Below are 17,418 nucleotides of genomic sequence, written 5' to 3' on the forward strand. Positions count from 1 at the left end.
CTCATTATAGACAAGCTGTTATATGAGTGACCCTTGAGGGCTTGGAGGGCACAACATGGTTTCCGCCCCTGGCATTGACTTGTTTTCATCAGTTTTTGTTTTGGTTGTGTCATTTGTTATGTGTGCTGTGCTACAATGATCTTAGTGTGACAGTTTCACCCACAAGCATGCATAGTATCTGGACAAATTATGAAGTGCTAAAGATATTCAGAGACAATACATTAGACATACAGGTTAAAACTGTTTTAATTTCACTGCTACTGTAGTAATAAACTGAAGAACATGGAGCGATCAAAAATAAAAGAAAGAAATACAGAGCCTGTCTTGGAAAACCAAAATAAACTTGCGTAAAAACAAAACCATTCCCAGAATAGCTGCAAGACTCAGCAGACTCAGCACAGGCGGTGTAAAGTACCTGGACGTGGTGACGGGGTTACATTTCCTCCACATCAAACCAAGTAATGCTCCTGATTGTTGCACAATCTCTGAATCCCACCACAATGTCAGCAAGCCAGTCGTCATAAAATACAACACAGCTGAAAAACGAAGCTAGCCAAGGAACCACATCAACTGTTGCAGACAGGAAGTGAACTGCCTGCTAGTAACATACCATAAGACATAAACAATTTGCTTTAACAAGGCAGTTTTAAAGTAAACAGGGCATGTTAACAATTAAGGGCAAAGTTGCAAAACTGCAAACATTGAATCCAGGCTGGCTGAAAAAATGAGGGTATAAATTACACTTTGGTGAAACACTCACACAGTTTTCTCCTCAAGCTGCTGCTGACCTTAAACTGCCACCGTTCAAAACATTTCTTGGCTATAAAATGGTGTTTTTATAGTATCTGCATGTGTGTGTGTTTTTTAGCAACCCCAGGGAAAATACACAGAGGCCACAAATGATGACTTTTTTGGTATTACATAAGTTAGTCATTTGCACAGTAAACCTAATCCAAAAAATCTAACCCACTTTAGCTTTGAGGGTCTAGCAACTCCACTCTGATATTATCCAGTTCAGTGCTGACGCAGTCGGCCACCTCATATGGTCACATGGTGTGTGCCAACAGACTGAGCTGTGAATGAGGGCGAATTTTGGAATGATGCCATGCAAAAATGTGTATTTTTCAAGGTTCTCGGCCAGACGTCTTTTTGGGAGCACAGTGGTGAAACCAAATGAAATGTGGCATTTGTTAAAATGCATGGAGCCATGTTCATTAAACCTTTGACGCCATGTGAAATCAGAGGCAGATGTTTTGAAACGAGATCTGGGAATCCTCTCCTGAGCTACAAATAAGCAGAAATAACCTTTAGATCATGTTAAATGAAGAAAAAAGGGAGGAAAGGGCATTACATTAAAGAGAGATTTACGTCAGCTGTTGCGTTGAGGCTGAATAGAACTGCTTTATTCTGCACTAAACAAAATCAGACCCAAAGATATAGCAAAATATCAGCGCATGCAGTGTGCTACAATGTAGCTGGCAAGATGAGACATTTTAGACGGGTACATTTTTCAGTTAATTTGCAATAACATGGTTTAGGTTTGTTAGTAGGAGTCAGTAAAGGCAACAAATGTCATAAAATTTGGAACACTGACATTTTTCATTCTTCTTAAATCAAATTGAGCATAATGTTAGTTCAAGAAGGCCAAAGAATTCAAGCTCACATACAGTCCCGGTAGATCAACTGCCAGCACATATAAGCTAATGGCTAATGGCTCAGCTGATACATTTCTACACATTCAACTTGCAAATGTTCCATATAATGTGCCTACAGTTGCTGACCACCTGCAAGCCACTTTGAAACCCAGCTTCCATCTCCTTTGTGACTAACTTAATATATCTGTTTTAACACTGTACTGGAGTCCTCCCTTTTTTTCATGTATGTACTTGGACGGTAGGGATGTGTGTCCAAGAAAAGAGCCATACTGCCAAATATAAGTGGCAGTATATTTATTTATTTACTTATTGCTATTGTGGTCCAGACAGCATTGTTAAAATATTTACAAGTATGAACTCTTTACACAACAATGTAAAATATACACATTAAAAACAGAGTACATCCCCTTTCAGTTCTGAGGTTTTACATATCAGGACATAATATAAAAATTGGTTCTGTGCAGGTACTAAAATTATTTAAATACTGAGATGAACAATAATGAATGGCATACTGTCTTGTGCCATATCATTATTTATTTAACAATAACCAAAACAAATGCAGAAACTGCACCATGTGACTCAATAGCTTGTAGAACCAGCTTTGCAGCAAAAGCAACTTTTCAGCTTGAAGTGATTGTTTTCAGTGATGTAAGAGGATTTATCAGTCTCTCACATCATTGTGGGGGAATTTTGGCTCTTTTTTCTTTCCAGCATTGCTTCAGTTCACTGAGATTTGTGGGCATCTGGTAACTGGCTCTCTTAAGGTCTTGCCACACCATTCTAGTCAGGTTGAAATCTAGACTTTGAGTGGGTCGTTTTAACACCTTGATTCTTTTCTTTGTCAGCCACACTGTTTTAGATTAGCTGGTGTGATTGGGACCATTGTCCTGTTGCATGACCCCGTGTGGGCCGACAGATGGTCTCATATTTGACTCTAGAATACTTTTTGTTTGTCATGAACTTAAACATTTAACATGCTAACTAAAGGCTGTAGAGTGTGAGATGTAGCTTCTGAGTTTCTCTGAGTGTTGCACTGTCTGACCTTGGGTTGATTTTGGTGGGATGTATGGAAGACTTAAATGCTTTCCACTTTTCACACGATGGACATTAATGGGAAATTGTCTTAAAACTCTTCTCACATTGATAGGCAGCAGCAGTTGCTTCTCAAAGATTTTTGCTGATGTCTTCCCTCTTTGGCTGCTATTTCTTAATTCCTATGAAAGCAGTACTTAGTTTCCACACACTGTTTCTGCATTTTAGCCTAATTTTTGTTTAAAACATTTTTCTCATGAGGTTGTATTTAATCATTCTAATGATTCTCATGATACTTAACCTTAGAAGTCAAAAAGTGTGCACTTTCTTTTTCATGTGACTTTAATGGCACAGGTAAATGACCTGGAAGTTTTACTGATATGTGAAAGATGTGGACCATTACTGCTGCTGTTCAAGGGAAAAACAAAGCGAATTGCAGACGTAGAATTAAAAATATGTTCTTAATGAGAAGATGACATCATTTCTGGTGTACGTCAACAATACATTACCAAATGGCAAACAAAGGATGTATGTGTCAAAATGTATGAAGCATCAACCACACCAGGAAACCATGAATTCAGAGATGCGGAATTACATCTTCCTCAATAAACCACAGGTCCAAAATGTCAACCCTCCTCTTCAGTAATACTGTATGCACACCATTTCCTTTACCAAAAAAGGTAACCCAACAGCTTTAAGTCAGAGGATGTGCATACAGTTCTTCGCATTTCCAAGTTTAAAACTCAGTCTAGTTCTATTTACAGCCAACTGATCTTATAGTCACTCACTTTACTTAGTAAAACATTATTCTCAAGTTCTTGGACAAGACATACCCTCTCTGCTTTTTACACAAGACATTTTGACTGTGCAAAATGAGTTGTTTATTTTCCTGCATCTGTGAAGGTACTAAGTAAACATGTTTGCACAGTAGAAAGGATGTGTTCACTGACAAAAAGCCCCATATCTGCAGTCTTGACCATTCATGTGGGAATGAGTGAGTCATGGCATGCTGGCTGAGACACATCCTCTCCCACCTTGATATCCACATCTCCCAAAATATCAACATTTCATGGTTCAGCATTCACACAGCAGTACACATAGTTGGCACTCTCTAAAGATTAAAGATTAAAAAACAAGTTTTCCTTAAGTCATATCTGTGTTTTGGTGTTTTTCAGTGATGTCTCAAATTGTTATGAAATCAATGCGTGCATGAGAACTAGAAAAGCAAGGTCCTCTTTATGGGAAAAATACAAAAACATTTGACGCAGTGCTTCTTGCCAAATAGGACATGTTAGTGATTGCTAATGAATTGAGTCATTCTGGGGATAAAGCAATTGAAGATGTTGCACCAGCAGTTGTGCATGGCAATGATGAAGCAGGTAGTTCCCAAAATTCTGAACCGCAAAAAAGCAAAACCAAAAAAGCATGTAAACTGCAAAGGAAGCAAATGTGAGTGTGTGCTGATTTCATTGTTACCATTTATGATGATACATACTAATGCTTAATGCAGCAAATACAAGAAATCGTTAGGTTACTGCCTTAACAAAGCAACATTTTCTTTCCAAGTTTTCAATGCGATCCTGCGTCTGGCTTGACCTAGTTTGATGTTTCCTTTGGTTTCAAAACTTAATAAAAAGAGGAAACAAGTTGTATTTATGAAAAAAGTGGAACCAGACATCTTTTTATATCAATAATTTGAGCAGAAATAACAGAAGTGTCTAGCTGAGTCCCATGATGACACGATGAGTGTGTTATGCTTTAAAAATACAAATTAAAAAAAAAAAAAAAACTTCACTGTTCATATTTAACCTTTTGTTTATTCTTTTTTAATGGTGTTAATCTCTTTTGTTATTTCCTGAATGGTTTTGTACAAATTGTTATGGTGTTTTTTGAATGGCTGAAAACACATAAAACTTTCAAAGTACTTCATCATTTCCTAATTATTTTTGTAGGTATCTGGCATCATACATTATTTTCTTTTTTTTTTCTTTTTTTTTTTAAATCAAAACACGAAACAAGCATTGCTGTTTACCAAAATTGGTCTTATCAGCCATTGCCAGGTAGTCAGTCAGTAACACTCATTTTCAGTCTGACAAATCTCCCCAAAACTGCATTAGGTCAGTCACTCATTAGCTGTTATATGTAAAGCTAAAAGTAGATATTTGGAAATTCCCCATGTTCATTCAACTAATGCAGTTTGCCAAGATGTATGTAGGAGGGTTGAGGTTTTTGTGTGGGAGGGGAATAAGGTCAGGTGACTAAGAGTTTTTTTGATGTATAAATACAAGGATCCCTAACCCTTAACCAGCAGCACATCACAGCAAGAGCCTCCAGTCAAAACGAAGAAGGGAGCCAAAGCTGCAGCAAAATCCAACATCAGAGGAGAATCATTCTGACTTTTTTTTAGTTTGTTTCTTTTGGTGTGAGTCCTTGCTGACTGCAAACTCTTACTAAATATTTTTGTTATATTTTGCGCCAGCCTACAGTAGATCTCACCATGAGATGCTGTACTTTACTTGTGTGTTTACTTTTGGGCATAAGCACACAAAACGGATGGAGCCTTCCCCTGAAGTCTGTCTTTGTCACCTTTCCAGGAGACATTCCCAAAAACTTGACTGATTCAGAGCTGGCAGAAGTAAGTATGAGGGCTATTTTATTCAGACAGAATAAAATTGAAGAAGTAGGATATTTAACCAAGCTATGCAGAAAGACAGTGTAAATACAGATAAAGTTCATTTCTGCAGAAGGATTGTAACAGTAACACAGTAATGTTGGTTTGTCGTGTTCTCCTTCCAGAAATACCTAAAGAACTTCGGCTACATGAATTCTGTGGAACGCAGTGGCTTCCAGTCTATGGTGTCCACCGCCAAGGCTCTGAAGAGGATGCAGAGGCAGCTGGGGCTGGAGGAGACTGGGGTGCTGGATAAAGAAACCCTGGATGCTATGAAAAAACCTCGCTGCGGAGTTCCTGATGTGGCCAACTATCAAACCTTTGAAGGAGACCTCAAGTGGGACCACAACGATGTTACTTACAGGTGAGCAAGAAAAAAAAAGTCACTGAGTTGACTATGTAAGGGGCTGTGCAATGAAGTTCTGACTGTGTATGTTATTTTATCTCCTCCACAGGATCCTTAACTATTCCCCAGACATGGATAGCGCTATCATTGACGATGCTTTTGCCAGAGCGTTTAAGGTGTGGAGTGATGTGACCCCTCTGACTTTTACCCGTCTCTATGACGGCACGGCTGACATCATGATATCGTTTGGGAAAAAGGGTAATGTGCTTTACGATGGTCGTTTGATTTGTTTTACGCGCGCTGACGCAACATAGTTGCATAGAAAACCAAACATTAATGTGAAGTGCACATTTCTATTCAGACCACGGAGACCCCTACCCATTTGATGGTAAGGATGGCCTTCTAGCCCATGCCTACCCCCCTGGTGAGGGTATTCAGGGAGACGCCCACTTCGATGATGATGAGTTCTGGACCCTGGGGAAAGGAGCAGGTAATCAGAAACACCGGCAACAAGCATTTGTCTCCCCCTAGTGTTCACTTTGATTGTAATTAAATGTCCGGTCTCTTCTGTCTATATAGTTGTGAAGACTCACTTTGGAAATGCGAATGGCGCCACGTGCCACTTTCCCTTCAGTTTTGAGGGCAAATCTTACTCCACCTGCACCACAGAGGGCCGCACAGACAATCTGCCATGGTGTTCCACCACAGCTGACTACGACAAGGACAAGAAATATGGCTTCTGCCCAAGTGAACGTAAGCTTGACACTGTATTCTCCAAGGCAAATCCCATGTCACAGGTCACCCAGATAAGCGGATTTGCTTTTGTGACATACTGACTTCTATTCTCTTTTCATCCTAACAGTTCTATACACTTTTGATGGAAATGCTGGTGGAGCTCCATGTGTTTTCCCTTTCATCTTTCTGGGGGAGGAGTATGACAGCTGTACCACAGAGGGCCGCAGTGATGGTTACCGCTGGTGTGCCACCACAGGCAACTTTGACCAGGATAAGAAATATGGATTCTGTCCCAGTCGTGGTGAGGGAACACATAAACCACAAAACATAAATGCAGTGCAGTGCTGCCACAGTGCCTTGTTATTTTTGTTTAACTGCTGCTGTTATGTCTCTGTTTATCCAGATATAGCTGTAATTGGTGGAAATTCTGAGGGAGATCCCTGCCACTTCCCCTTTGTGTTCCTGGGTAAGGAGTATCACTCATGCACAAGCGAGGGACGAGGAGATGGCAAGCTGTGGTGCAGCACCACTGACAGCTATGATGATGACCAGAAATGGGGCTTCTGTCCTGACCAGGGTGAGCAACAAACACAAGGCTGAAAAAAAGAGGAGGTTAAAATGAATCATTAGTCATTAATAATATTTAATATATTTGTTACAGGTTATAGTCTGTTCCTGGTGGCTGCCCACGAATTTGGACATGCTCTTGGCCTGGATCACTCCAACATTAGAGAAGCTCTCATGTACCCCATGTACAGCTATGCTGAAGACTTCTCCTTGCATAGCGATGACATTGCCGGCATTCAGTTTCTCTATGGTAAGCGTTTCCTCTTAGCATGCGGCATTAAAGTGTTAATGTACCTAACTTCACAGTAATTTCTCTCATGAAACTATATATTTTTTCAGGAAGTAGACCTGGCACTGACCCCACCCCACCTAACCCCAACCCCCCTACCGCTGAGCCCACTGAGCCCACTGATCCCACTGAACCCACCACCACCACTACTGCAGTACCTGTGGATCCAACCAAAGATGCCTGCAAGCAGGACACATTTGACACCATCACTGTGATTCAAGGAGAACTACATTTCTTCAAGGATGGGTGAGCAACTTACTCATCTTACTTTATCACATTCTTCTTTTCCAAACAAGTAAAAACAAGATTTCCAAGCACATGAAATGTTAACTTTTGTGTGTCAATTTTATAGACATTACTGGAAGATGTCCGGGAGCAGCAATGCAGAGCTCAAAGGGCCCTTTTCTATTTCTAACAAGTGGCCTGCTCTTCCAGCTGTCATCGACTCTGCCTTTGAGGACAGTCTGACCAAGAAATTGTACTTCTTCTCAGGTAATGAACCCTCATGAAATGTTTAACAGCCTGTATTAGCCAGCAGTGCTGACGGTCTAATAATGATCATTTTATTGTTTACAGGGAGCAGATTCTGGGTTTACACAGGACAGAATGTTCTGGGTCCCCGCAGCATTGAGAAACTAGGCCTGCCCAACAACATTCAGAAAGTGGAGGGAGCTCTGCAGAGGGGGAAAGGCAAAGTGCTGCTCTTCAGTGGGGAGAACTTCTGGAGGTAGGTTAAAACTCAGCCTTTACAATCCTGTATTTAACAGAAAACTGGTACTTTTTGCCATTTTAACGACATTTTATTGACATTTTCTCTCTTTGTTTTGTTTGATCTAAACAGGCTGGATGTGAAGGCCCAGACAATCGACAAGGGCTATCCAAAGTTTACCGATGTTGTCTTTGGTGGTGTCCCCAATGATGCTCATGATGTATTCCAGTACCAAGGTAAATAAACTACAAAATGTAAATTTTCTCTTAAGTTTAAGGGGGAAAAAAAACCCAAAACATCAGAAAAAACAGCAGTAGAGCACTTTAGGGTTTTTGCTTTAATTTTATTAACTTCATTATTTTCCTTATAGGTCACACTTACTTCTGCCGGGATCGCTTCTACTGGCGTATGAATTCCCGCAGACAGGTGGACCGTGTTGGCTATGTCAAATATGACCTGCTCAAGTGCTCATCAGACACCCGCTACTGAATACACACATACTGAGCTGGGAATTGTAATGTGGTAGTACCCATTTCTCCCAGCTGCTGTCTGGCAGAATGTGACACAGTGTTTTTGTGTAGCACCCTGCTGTGCTGATTTACGTGCTTTCTGGGATGTGAATAATTGTCTTTCAGTCATACTGGTTAGAAAAAACATGTAGAGCCGGCCTAAAAATGTGCCAAAGTCCCAGTACACTAGAGCAAATTGCAATGTTTGGCACTGCCTTCCCTCAGTCTGATTGTCTGTGAACTGATGGTTATGGTGGCCTATAACAGAAACTTAATTATTCTTAACAGCGCTCTGGCTCGGACCCCGGAGCTGCAAAATAATTACCATGTCTGACAGGCTCAGACTATTAACAGTATTAGATTATTTTGATATTTATAGCAATATCTAACATTAATATTATTTTTGTCTCAAACTTATTTGTTTTGTACGATTATTGTGTGTGTTTTTCTGAAAATGGCTTCAGAGCCAATTACTTGCACTGGAAGACAAGGTACGTCTCCTACACATAAATTATTTAAGAGGTTTAATACATTTTGTAGGGATGCACCAAATATTTTCTTCACTGATACTGATACGATCAAAATTTGAAGTTTGCCAATAGCCGATGTTTTTGTTTTGATTGTTTTGGTTTATTATTTATTCACCCTTTGTGCAAAGAAAACAAAGAACTGCTATTGTTAAAAATAACAGTTCATTACTTTATCTTTGAATATTAATCTGTTTAACCATCAAAATTGATGCGATACAAGAGATATCATGGACTAGTATCAGTGATTGCCATCTTGTTTGTGATAGGCCAGTGGAAGTCAATGAGGCCGATATCAATCGATATTAATATGTTGATGTATCCCTAAATGTTTCTATCAAAGTCTTGCCTATCAATGCAATAAACTTTCTGTGAAAACAATCTAACCCTGTGAGCAGTATTAATCATTCACTAAAAACACACTGAAATGCTTTGAAGACAATTCAAGACAGCTAAAACATACACGGTGAAAAGTGTACACACTTGTGTTAAAATGCCAGAAAAAATAAGAGCACAATAAATCATTTCAAAACCTTTCTTACCTTTAATGTGACATATAAACCAAACAATTCAATTTAAAAAACAAACAAATATGTTACAGGAAATAATATTTTTTAAAAAACTAAACGATACAATAAGCTTATTTGCATAAGTGTAGACACCCTTCAAGTAATGCTTTGTTGAAGCACCTTTTGATTCAATCACAGCATTCAGTCGTCTTGAGTAAACACGCCCCCCCATCAATTTAAGAGACTCCTTCCGATTAACCCCAATTAAAGTTCAGCTGCCCTGGGAAGATTTTCTTGGCATTTACTCAGTTGTAAGCAAAGTCATGTTTTGTAAAGAGCTTACAAAGCATCAAAGGGATCTCACTGGTGAAAACTATCAGTTACTACAAAAATAAAAATACAAAAATAAGGCGGAGAAAATATGGGACAACATTGACATTGCAAAGAACTGAATGTCCCCCCTAAAAATTAATTCAAAGATGAAAACTGGTCAGGGAGAATTTCAAGAGACCAACAGTAACACTGAAGAAGCTGCAAAAGTAGAAGTATTGACAGAAGTGGTCAATACTTGGTTTGGAGCATATCTGGTTTATGAATATGAAATTTTCCTAGAAGCAGCAAAAATTGAATGCAGTATGTTAAGTTTTTGCCCACATCTTTATCTTCAAAACAAAGGTAATTATTATTTCCTCAGTTTTTGTCCAATATATTGCTGTACATCATTCCAAAACATTTTGACACACACACACACACACACACACACACACACACACACACACACACACAACAGGAATAATTAATATCGAGGGTCAGTGTTTGTCCTTTATAGGAATATTACTTTTTAGTGACACTGACATCACCAATCAGTATTGGTAATTTATTCCATATGACTGGTTGGAGAGACATTATGCTTGCATACAGGATTCCACACTAGAAGAGCTTGTTTATGAAAACTAGAACATTTCACAGGTAGCTTCTCGATTTTGTAATCACATTTAAGCAAAAATGTAACCCCACCCATCAAACATGTTAAAACATGTTTTAGAAATGTGTTCAAAATCATATCTTTGACACTGAGAAAGTTGGTTAACCATTTCGCTTTAAATTAATTAGTTTGCATTTTGAAACTTAAAGGTTTAGTGTGCACGCATATTACTCCGCACCCAATTACGTAATACGTCTTCCTCTTAAAAACAATAGTCCACTCAGTGAGTAAAAACATAGTAATATCTAACGAATATTTGCAACAACCAAAAACGATCAAGTGATTATTAGAAATAAAATGTTGAGGTTAATAAAAAAAATGTTAAGACTGGTTAAAACAAAAAGCTCCGTTTTCAATAAAAACAATAAATAAGATCCGGTTGCACTGACAGGAAGCGGGGAGATACTCATGGTGCCCGACTAGAATGAAGCAACAATTATCGGTTAGTAACTTCTGTTCGAATTAGCGCCTCCACACCAAAGGATACCCTACTACTCGAAAATATACGGTAAGAAAAAAGAGCTGCGATTCTCCTGCCGAAGATGGAAATTGTTTTTATTTTCTTCAGGGAGAGAATTTGGGCGGTCTGCCGCAGCGGAGGCCCTCGAGGTCCCCAGTAGAGCTTTCAGAATGCCTGAATGGAAAAGTGGGTTAGTTGGTATAAAATGGCGACGCGGAGCAGGCAGGATGAAGGGCAGCTAGGCCCGTTTAAAAAGGCTAACGCATGCTACTTTGCACGACGTAACACCCGATATGGCGTCTTAGGAGCAGCATTTAGGTTATAACTCTGTACTGTGCTGCTCAAACACAAGTTATCTGATTTTAAGTGTCGGTTGTTAGCCCCACAAAAGCCCGACGTTAAGCGAACAGCAGTACTGGTTAGCTATATGGAAGCTAACCAGTTAGCTGTTTTGGTCGTGAGCAAGTTTATAAAAAACTTTGTTCCTGGGTTTTCAACAAATTATTATAGTGTGAAAATCACGAGCGTTTCTTCCCATGAATCAAGATACCTATGAGATTTACTAAAAATTAAGAATAGTGCCCCCGAGTCAAAAGATACGATGTTAACAGAAGCAAAAGGCTTTGAGGTAAATGCTCAGAAACAAACTCACTTGCACGTAATCCCTTTTAGTTAAACTGTGTAACAATATCAAGCACTGCAGTGGTTGCGGGGCGGAAAGCTACTACAGTACACATTATCTGAACATAGTCTGCTATAACAAATGAAGTCATATTTAACTCTAACCAGTAAAGAAGTATAAAGTTTATGAAAACTGACAATCTATCGGAACTACACCTAAGTAAACTATTAGTGTGCACTGCTCAGTTTGGTCTTTCCAACTAAATGCAAACTATAGAGTTCAATCTGACCTTGGAAACAGAGAAGTGACCACAGGAGTTGGGCAGTATACAAGTTATGATCCACTGCAACAGCCTTATTCAGCAAATACACTCTTACTTAAATACAGTTGATAAAGTTAGACAATTTATTTTTTTCAGCCCCTAATGTCCGCAGGTCTTACTGGTTTTAAAGTTATGAAATACGTTGCTGTTTAACTCCATATAACACATTAGAGTGTCTAAATTTTAAAAAGAAATAGTGATCTTCCTTCCTACTTAAACTATGTGCAAGTTGCATATATCTATATATACAGCACTTGTATGCATATTCAAGGTATGTTTAAGAGATGACACCTTAGATTTACAGTAGAGTAGTATAGTAGTGTAGATTTATTTTGTTTGGAAAATAGAAATAGGTGGAGTGGTTTGGTTCATTTTTTTTTTGTTTCATTCTTGTGGTTAGTTATGGATTTGGAGGAGAATGAGGTGGAGAGCAGCAGTGATGCAGGTCCCTCAGGGATGGAGGAGCCATCTGAAAGTGGCATGGGAATGGAGTCATCAGAGGCGATGTCTGCAGACAGCAGTGATGCTGCTGCTTCTCATGCACAGGCCCCAGAGTCTGACTGCCATGTTGGACAGAGCTCGGAGGGACTTGTGGTAAGTTAAAAATACAGTGTGGTTAAACAAAACAAAACAAAATAAAACAAAAAAACAACAGCGATGAATGTAGCTTTTTAATCTATAAGTTTCCAGATGTCATCCTTTCTTTCCCTCACTCTTAAGGTGTTCATCCCAGAAACAAGCTCTAGCACAGATGTCAGAGTTTCATCAGTCCATCTTCCAGACTCCTCTTCAGTGGCCCAGTCCACCAGTGTGTCCAGTGTCTCCACGGTGACTCAGTCGGTGCTTGTGTCTGAGTCAGCTCAAGTGCTGGTCCACTCGAGTGCTGTCTCTGAAGGGGCTATGATGGTTTCTGACTCAACTGCTTCTACCTCATCAGATCTGGGGTCTGCCATTGACAAGATCATAGAATCCACCATCGGCCCCGATATCATGAATGGTATATGTTTTTAATGACTCTTCGTTTTCCATCATGTCCTGACAAGAGAACTATGAACTTGTCTTAAATTGAAAACTTTATGACATGAGATTTTATATCTTTTTCTTTTAGGTTGTATAGCTGTGACCAGTGCAGAAGATGGGGGTGCAGAAACAACCCAGTATCTAATACTACAAGGTCCAGATGACGGTAAGTGGGGTGTTCCTGCTAACTTATCATCTTTCAATTGGCCATAATAATTTAAAATAATAATTCTGATAAATGAGTCTTATATGTTTTATATTTGTTTACAGTGCTTGTAAATGTCATGTATGTATGAATTTAATGCTTTAATTTTATCTTCATCCACTAGCAAAATAATTTTTACATTAGAAATGTGTTTATATTTTAAAGCAATATACATTTATATTGTTATACTTAAAATCTATTTAGGCTGATGACAACAAAGTTAAAGTTCAGGAATATTTTTTTAATCATTTCCTTGTTTATTGGTGCAGGTGCTCCTATGGTAGCTCAGATGTCATCTTCTGCCCTGTCCAATCGTATAGCAATAGAAGCTCTTGCCGAAGGTCCCACATCCACCTGTCTTGACCAGAGAGACCTGCAAGGCAATGTTGAGCCTGACCAGCCCGATGATCAGCCTGGACATTCAGGTTACTTAGAAGACAGCAGCAGCCAGCCTGACCAGCCACAGCACTCCCACCCCTCCCAGTACATGGACTGCAGTGCAGATGGTCCAGACCAGACAGAGGAATCTTCATCTTCCTATGTGGAGTGTTCAGGTGAGGAACCTGACCAGACACGCTCCCGTTCAGGCTTCCCTGACTATAGTGGGAATAACAGTGACCAGGATCTGCCTGGTTATGTGGGGTGCAGTGGAGCTGACTCAAATCCTACCAGCCGAAGTCACTATGTGGTGGAGTGCAGTGCTGGGTATCCTGGGCGTGCAGTGGATGAGGGGGAACGGCCACATCATTCACGCAGTTACATTGACAGTAGTGCAGACCACCGGACTCAGACAAGTCGTCAGTATGCGGCTGAGTATGGTGGGGAATGTGTTGTAGCTGCAGATTCTGAGCAGCCAGGTTGTTCTCGTTACCAAGCAGAAGACGATGATGAAGATGATGATCAGAACCAGGATCCAGATCAGCCACAGCACTCTCAACAGCAGCCCCAGCACTCCTGTTATATGGAGAGCAGCAATGGCCCAGAGGCTTCTCTCTATACTGACGACAGTTCCTCTTCAGACCATCCTCTGGCAGACACCGCAGGTTCAGGTGGACTTCCAGAGGCACTGGAAGGCAGCGAGAGCCAGCCGGGCCCATTCATCAGCAGCAGTGGGACCTATACCTCTAATGCAGAACCTGAGCTGGCCCAGCACTGCTCACCCAGCAAAGAGGAGCCCCAAGGCTCTCAGGATGAAGCTGGGCTGGGCAGGGACATGGAGACATCAACTGTAGCAGAAGGCTCTGGAGAACGACCACCAAACCTGGCTGAGTTAGAGGAAATGATGGAGGTAGTGATCGTGCAGCAGTTCAAGTGTAAAATGTGTCCATACAAGAGTGCCTCCAAAGATACTCTCATCAACCACATGAGAGACAAACACTTCAAACCTGCAGGTAAGCTAGCAGAATAATAGCCATGACATTGTTATCTCACCAAGCTTGGTAGTATATAGATAAAATGTCTTTTCTTTTTTTTTCTTTTTTACAATTTTAGGGGAAATGCCAAAGAAGCGTAAACGTGGACGACCTCCTAAAAGTGAGACCTTAGCCCGTAAAAAGGCAGAGAGGGAGGAGGCAGCAAAGATGAAGGCCGCAGAGTCCCAGCAAGCAGCAGCAGCAGAAGAAGAGGAGGATGACATTGTGGATGATGGTGCTATTGATGATCCTGAAAGTTAGTCAAAAAGACATAGATGTAATATGCAAATTTCTGTCTTTGAATAGATTATAACATTAATACTTTTCTTGTTAATGAGCATTTACTCAATCACATAGCTCTCACTGTCATTTCCACTTATCCCTCACACTGATTAAAAATAATCTGTCTCCAGAGGACAGCGACTACAACCCAGTTGATGAAGATTCCAAAGGAAGACCACCTGCCGTTCTGAAAAAGTCAGCAACTCCCACTTCCTCCTCCTCTTCCTCTCAAGGGCGTCCCCGACGTAAAGCTGGCCGTCCAAGGAAGTACTCAGTTGTAGATGAAGGCTACAGCAGCAAAGGTGAGTTTTCAGCCTATCACTGCGACCCTAGAGAGCCTACATGCAAAACTTTAGGCAAATATATTCTCCTTTTTCCACTTTTGTTGCAGAAGCAGAAAGTATTGCTAAGAAGCCTAGGGTTTGTTCGGATGCTAATGAGTCTGAAGAGGCAAGCTCTTCAGGCCTAGACAATAGTGCACCCACGGTGACTGATGGAGATGCACCTGAGGCAGCAATTAGCCAGTCAGACTCTGAGAACAAAGATCCTTCATCCAACCAACGGACTGAGGAGGAGTACTTCCCAAGAAAACGTGGCAGACCATCCCGGCGCTTCCTTCGCAAGAAATATAAGAAGTATATGAATCGGAAGTAAGTCTTTTTAACATTTTATTATAAATTCCATTAAAATATTTTAGAATGCACTAATTTCTTCTTTCTCTTTATCTCCCAGTCGGCACTATAAATCTCTCAAACCACTCCTGAGACCTCACAACTGCTACATCTGTGGGTCACGTTTCCTCACTCTAGAAGACCTGCGCTTCCACATCGACTCACATGAAGGCAATGATCCGGAGCTCTTCAAGTGCCTGCAGTGCAACTATCGCTGCAAGCGCTGGTCCTCGCTCAAGGTCAGTTGCAATAAAACAGATCACAACACACTCAGGTTAACCTCAGTTTATTTGCACGTTTCCACAGTTTCCTAAAACACTTTTTTTTTCTTTTTTTTTACAGGAGCACATGTTCAACCACGAGGGCACCAAGCCATTCAAATGTGAGGAGTGTGATTACACAAGCGTGTACAAGAAAGATGTTATTCGGCATTCGGCAGTCCACAACAAAGAGCGGTATGAACATCTCACCTGTGGTCAAACTCAGTTATTCCTGAAAAAGAACATGTTCATAAAGTTTTCAGATGTTGATGATATAACTGATTATTTCTCTTTCCTCTTGCAGGAAAAGGAAGACAGAGTCGGTAAGAATTTATATTTGAATGCCATCTACAATACTTATTGGCATACATGTGGTTTAAGAATAATTATACAAAATAATCTGACAAAATTTCAGTTTCTGTTGTTGCTGGTTGCTACTTACTGTAAGAGGTCAGCATTGTGATTTTTAGTCTGATTATTGCAGGTGCCGAAGGCGTCGGAGTTCCCCTGCCCTGTGTGTCACAGGGTGTATCCCATGCAAAAGAGACTTACTCAGCACTTAAAAACCCACAGCTCAGAGAAACCACACATGTGCGATAAGGTCAGAAAGAGGATTATGCAGTTCAAGAACTATTCTTTTCATATTCTTATCATTTTAAATTAAATATGGCAACACAAACAAACAAAAAACAGGGTAATCTCACTATCTCACAGAGGTGTGTCACCAGTACTAATGAATATTCTCTCCTGCTTTCTTCTTCCACTAGGAAGTTCGCTTACTTTCTTGTTTAAGATGCCTTTCTGTCTTTGCAGTGTGGAAAATCCTTCAAGAAGCGTTACACTTTCAAAATGCACCTCCTAACCCACATCCAGAGTCTTGAGGACAACAAGTCAGTACTCAGACTTCTATTCCTCGTCTTTTACTCTGTCATCTACCAGTCAGTCTTCTTTTAAAAACAAGGCTATCACAATAGTTAATAGTTTTTGGTAGAATAAATAATTTAGGTGTTGGTGTGATATCATAACTAATGCCCCTCTGGTGTTAATGTGACAGGTTCAAATGTGAGTTTTGTGACTACAATTGTGACAACAAGAAGCTGCTGCTCAACCATCAGCTGTCCCACACCAACGACAGGCCTTTTAAGTGCGACTACTGTAAATACTCTACTTCCAAAGAGGAGTTTCTCGTCTCCCATCTGGCGATCAAACACACAGGTCAGTGCAGCAGAAAGACAATAACGCTATATTTAAACAGCTTGAGTTTAAATTCACCTATTTAATTCACTTATTGATGTTGTGTGTTTTTAAATTTCTCCAGGCGAGAAGCCTTTCTCCTGTGATATGTGTCACTTCATGACTAAGCACAGGAAGAACCTGCGCCTTCATGTGCAGTGTCGCCACGCAGAGGCATTTGAAGAGTGGTCTTTGGCTCACCCTGAAGAGCCTGTAAAGACACGGCGCAGACCTTTCTTCACCCTGCAGCAAATAGAAGAGCTGAAACAGCAACATGAAGACACACAGAGCTTGCAGAACACTATTGTAAGTTTGATTTGTTGTTATCTTGTGTTACTTTTATGCCAATGGGGGGTGAGAAGGGAAAAGAACATGAAAATAACAAAATAATGAGATT

The 17,418-nt window shown here is 40.3% G+C and overlaps 1 protein-coding gene across 1 annotated transcript in view; it reads left to right on the forward strand.

Annotated features, from left to right (window-relative positions):
• Positions 1 to 5,013: 5,013 nt before the first annotated feature.
• The window catches only part of LOC134619265 (uncharacterized), a 35,329-nt gene continuing 22,924 nt past the window's right edge, over positions 5,014 to 17,418 (forward strand). Inside the window, 29 exon segments of the mRNA XM_065469666.1 lie at positions 5,014 to 5,322; positions 5,484 to 5,722; positions 5,814 to 5,962; positions 6,066 to 6,194; positions 6,284 to 6,457; positions 6,567 to 6,740; positions 6,843 to 7,016; positions 7,101 to 7,256; positions 7,346 to 7,541; positions 7,648 to 7,787; positions 7,872 to 8,022; positions 8,137 to 8,240; positions 8,375 to 8,430; positions 10,930 to 11,042; positions 11,103 to 11,143; positions 12,339 to 12,532; positions 12,659 to 12,935; positions 13,047 to 13,124; positions 13,433 to 14,554; positions 14,655 to 14,831; positions 14,989 to 15,159; positions 15,249 to 15,507; positions 15,590 to 15,767; positions 15,871 to 15,983; positions 16,093 to 16,111; positions 16,273 to 16,389; positions 16,602 to 16,678; positions 16,843 to 17,003; positions 17,107 to 17,327. Of these exon segments, the coding sequence (XP_065325738.1) occupies positions 5,185 to 5,322; positions 5,484 to 5,722; positions 5,814 to 5,962; positions 6,066 to 6,194; positions 6,284 to 6,457; positions 6,567 to 6,740; positions 6,843 to 7,016; positions 7,101 to 7,256; positions 7,346 to 7,541; positions 7,648 to 7,787; positions 7,872 to 8,022; positions 8,137 to 8,240; positions 8,375 to 8,430; positions 10,930 to 11,042; positions 11,103 to 11,143; positions 12,339 to 12,532; positions 12,659 to 12,935; positions 13,047 to 13,124; positions 13,433 to 14,554; positions 14,655 to 14,831; positions 14,989 to 15,159; positions 15,249 to 15,507; positions 15,590 to 15,767; positions 15,871 to 15,983; positions 16,093 to 16,111; positions 16,273 to 16,389; positions 16,602 to 16,678; positions 16,843 to 17,003; positions 17,107 to 17,327 (5,298 nt within the window). The 5' untranslated portion in view covers positions 5,014 to 5,184.

This window comes from Pelmatolapia mariae, linkage group LG20 (assembly GCF_036321145.2).
Source record: "Pelmatolapia mariae isolate MD_Pm_ZW linkage group LG20, Pm_UMD_F_2, whole genome shotgun sequence".
In the NCBI taxonomy this organism is placed as follows: Eukaryota; Metazoa; Chordata; class Actinopteri; order Cichliformes; family Cichlidae; genus Pelmatolapia; species Pelmatolapia mariae.